At 40.0% G+C, this 4,328-nt stretch overlaps 1 protein-coding gene across 1 annotated transcript; it reads left to right on the forward strand.

Annotated features, from left to right (window-relative positions):
* Positions 1 to 232: 232 nt before the first annotated feature.
* On the forward strand, positions 233 to 1,516 carry LOC124915785 (keratin, type I cytoskeletal 9-like). Its single transcript, XM_047456545.1, has 3 exons — positions 233 to 424; positions 479 to 888; positions 1,000 to 1,516. Exons 1-3 carry the CDS (start codon positions 233 to 235, stop codon positions 1,514 to 1,516), a joined length of 1,119 nt encoding a protein of 372 aa, XP_047312501.1.
* The last annotated feature ends 2,812 nt before the right edge of the window (positions 1,517 to 4,328 follow it).

Below are 4,328 nucleotides of genomic sequence, written 5' to 3' on the forward strand. Positions count from 1 at the left end.
GCAAATTGCTTCGGGGTTAGTCCTTTTTATTAGTTCCTCAAATGAAGATGAACTTATGGAGCTGTCCGATGATCGTGATTGTGCTCTTCCGAAAGATGAGCAAGCTGATGCTCTTCTTATAGAATTGGGAAGTTTTTCAGTTGAAGAAAAACGTCTAATGGCTCAACCCAGAATTGAGCAAATAGTGGAACCAGATCAACCCGGTCCTATTATTAGAGAATAAGAAGTCAATATGGAACCTGTTAAAACTCTTATTACCCAAGAAGAAGAAGCTCTGGAGTCCCCTGTTCTCGAATCAGAGGCATCTATAGAAAAGAAGGCTGAAGCTAGTCAGCCTAATGAAGCTCGATCTGAGGGGGAACTCTCAAAAGAAAAGGAATCAGAGAAGAGTTCCTCATCTGAGAGGGAACAAGATAAAAATGATGCATCTTCAGAAGAGCTTCCTCTGTCTCAATGATTCATTCCCGGTTCTCCCAAGCCTCGACCATTTCCGGACATCACTTCTGCGAATGTTCATGATGATGTTGTTAACCTTCCTCATCATTCAAACGGTTCGTCCGATAAGATTCACAAGGTATGTGAAGATATTTTGGGTGATGAAGAAGAGAGAAAGTCTAGTAGTGATTCAGAGAAGGATGAATCAGAGCAGTCCCTGCAGGTTCACACTCACTTCAGTCCCATTCGGACTACTCTAGTAGATTCTCAAGAGATGTCATCAAATGAAGGATCATCTACTGGTGGTGCAAAGCTTATGAAGTCAATGACGGCAATGATGGGTATCCTTCAGAAGAATGTGGCTGAAATGCAATCCAACATGATAAAGATTATGAAGACTCAGAAGTCAAACAAGAAGGAATTTGCCTCTCTTCTTAAAACTCATAATGAAATGTAGCAAACCTTGAAGAGGAACACATACGAGATCAATACCCTCAATAAGACATACACCAAATTTGAAAAGAACTTCTTTAAGAGGCAATCTGACTTGCTTGATTGTGAAAGGGAAAACGCCATTGAACTTCATAATGAGGTCATGGATGGAATGAATCTGATTCAAAATCAAATGATCGAGATACAAGGTCATATGAGCAGAGCTGATGTTGAGCGATTGGAACAAGCTGATTCCTTTGCAAGGCAAATTCAGACCGCTGAAGATGCTCAAGAAGGTGCTGATAAAGAGAAGAACCTCATTTCCCAAGGCGATGATTATGTGAAAAAGGGGGAAGGAAGTTCTAGAAGTGGCATCAGCAGTAGAGGAGGCGATGGTGTTTCAACAGGCACCAGATCAAAGAGAAAGAAAACTGGTGATGAAAGCAATAGGCCAATCAAAAGAGGTAGAGGTCGCATCGGTGATCATGGTGGTAGAAGTGGTGGAGGTGATCCTGGTGGTAGAGGTGGTGGAAGTGGTCGTGGTGGCCGTTCTCTCCCTCCTTTTCGAAACCTTCTGATTGGTGAAGAATTTAGTAGTCAAGGATTCTACTACCCAATCGACCCACTTGTGAAAAGGGAAGATCAATAATCTCTTTTCTCCTAAACTATCTTTTGTTGGTTTGTGAACTTGGTTTTTAAACTTGGTTTCTAAATGGTGGTTTTTGGAACTCATTTCTGTAATTTGCAAAAAATGTACTCATTCTTTAAATTGGATGGATATTTATCTTTTATCTATGCAAAGTTTTAACATCATCATCAAAAAGGGGGAAATTGTTGGGTAAAATTATTTTGACTAAGGGTCAAAGTATTTTAACTAATAGAATTTTGATGATGAGTGTGTATAAAACTCAAAGAAGAAATCTAAGCCGTCTAATTGTCTTGGTGCATGTGTATCGAAAACATGCTAAATTAGACTAAGTCTGAATGAGGTTCATTAGACTTACTGGCTATTAGACGCATTAAGTTAGACGTGCATTCTAACAGATATGTAGTTAGACGTGCAATCTAACAGATACGTAGTTAGACGTGCAGTCTAACAGATACGTAGTTAGACGTGCAGTCTAATAGATACGTAGTTAGACGTGTAGTCTAACAGAGACGTAGTTAGACGTGCAGTCTAACAGAGACGTAGTTAGACATGCAGTCTAATAGAGACGTAGTTAGACGTGCAGTCTAACAGATACGTAGTTAGACGTGTAGTCTAACAGATACGTAGTTAGACGTACAGTCTAACAGAGACATAGTTAGACGTGCAATTTAACAGATACGTAGTTAGACGTGCACTTTAACAGATACGTAGTTAGACGTGCACTCTAATAAATACGTAGTTAGATGTGCAGTCTAACAGATATATAATTAGACGTGCAGTCTAACAGAGACGTAGTTAGACGTGTAGTCTAACAGATACGTAGTTAGACGTGCAGTCTAACAGATACGTAGTTAGACGTGCAGTCTAACAGATACGTAGTTAGACGTACAGTCTAACAGATACGTAGTTAGACGTATAGTGTAACAGAGACGTAGTTAGACGTGCAGTCTAACAGAGACGTAGTTAGACATGCAGTCTAATAGAGACGTAGTTAGACGTGCAGTCTAACAGATACGTAGTTAGACGTGTAGTCTAACAGATACGTAGTTAGACGTACAGTTTAACAAAGACATAGTTAGACGTGCAATTTAACAGATACGTAGTTAGACGTGCACTTTAACAGATACGTAGTTAGACGTGCACTCTAATAAATACGTAGTTAGATGTGCAGTCTAACAGATATATAATTAGACGTGCAGTCTAACAGAGACGTAGTTAGACGTGTAGTCTAACAGATACGTAGTTAGACGTGCAGTCTAACAGATACGTAGTTAGACGTGCAGTCTAACAGATACGTAGTTAGACGTGCAGTCTAACAGAGACGTAGTTAGACGTACAGTGTAACAGAGACGTAGTTAGACGTGCAGTCTAACAGAGACGTAGTTAGACGTGGAGTCTAACAGATACGTAGTTAGACGTGCAGTCTAATAGATACGTAGTTAGACGTGCAATCTAATAGAGACGTAGTTAGACGTGCAATCTAACAAATACGTAGTTAGACGTGCACTCTAACAAATACGTAGTTAGACGTGCACTCTAACAGATACGTAGTTAGATGTGCAATTTAACAAATATGTAGTTAGACGTGCAGTCTAACAGAGACGTAGTTAGACGTGCAGTCTAACATATATGTAGTTAGACGCGTAGTCTAACAGATACGTAGTTAGGCGTCTAGTCTAACAGATACATAGTTAGACGTGTAGTCTAACAGGCGTAGTTAGACGTGTAGTCTAACAGATACGTAGTTGAACGTGTAGTCTAACAAAGACGTAGTTAGACGTGTAGTCTAACAGATACGTAGTTAGACGTGTAGTCTAACAGGCGTAGTTAGACGTGTAGTCTAACAAATACGTAGTTAGACATGTAGTCTAACAGATGCGTAGTTAGACTTGTAGTCTAACAGATACGTAGTTAGACATGCAGTCTAACAGATATGTAGTTAGACGTGCAGTCTAACAGAGACGTAGTTAGACCTGTACTCTAATAGAGACGTAGTTAGACGCGCAGTCTAACAAAGACGTAGTTAGACGTGCAGTCTAACAGAGACGTAGTTAGACTTGCAGTCTAACAGATACGTAGTTAGACGTGCAGTCTAACAGATACTTAGTTAGACGTGTAGTCTAACAGAGACATAGTTAGACGTGCAATCTAACAGATACGTAATTAGACGTGCACTCTAACTGGTACGTAGTTAGATGTGCAATCTAACAGATACGTAGTTAGACGTGCAGTCTAACAGAGACATAGTTAGACGTGCAGTCTAACAGATATGTAGTTAGACGCGCAGTCTAACAGATACGTAGTTAGATGTGTAGTCTAATAGGCGTAGTTAGACGTACAGTCTAACATATACGTAGTTAAACGTGTAGTCTAATAAAGACGTAGTTAGACGTGTAGTCTAATAGATACGTAGTTAGACGTGTAGTCTAACAGGCGTAGTTAGACGTGTAGTCTAACAAATACGTAGTTAGACGTGTAGTCTAACAGATGTGTAGTTAGACGTGTAGTCTAACAGGCGTGGTTAGATATGCACTCTATTGTTTACGTAGTTAGACGTGCAGTCTAACTCCTTCAGATTAGTCTGAAGGGAAACATAGTTAGACGTGCCATCTAACAGATGAGAGTTAGACGTGTAATCTAACTCGTTCAGATTAGTCTGAAGGGAAACGTAATTAGACGTGTCGTCTAACAGATGAGAGTTAGACGTGCAGTCTAACTCCTTCAGATTAGTCTGAAGGGAACCGTAATTAGACGTGTCTTCTAATTCCATTAGACCTGGTGATCAAATGGATCCTGCTATTAGACGGAGGCG

The sequence above is a fragment of the Impatiens glandulifera genome, chromosome 9 (genome assembly GCF_907164915.1).
Source record: "Impatiens glandulifera chromosome 9, dImpGla2.1, whole genome shotgun sequence".
NCBI lineage: Eukaryota > Viridiplantae > Streptophyta > Magnoliopsida > Ericales > Balsaminaceae > Impatiens > Impatiens glandulifera.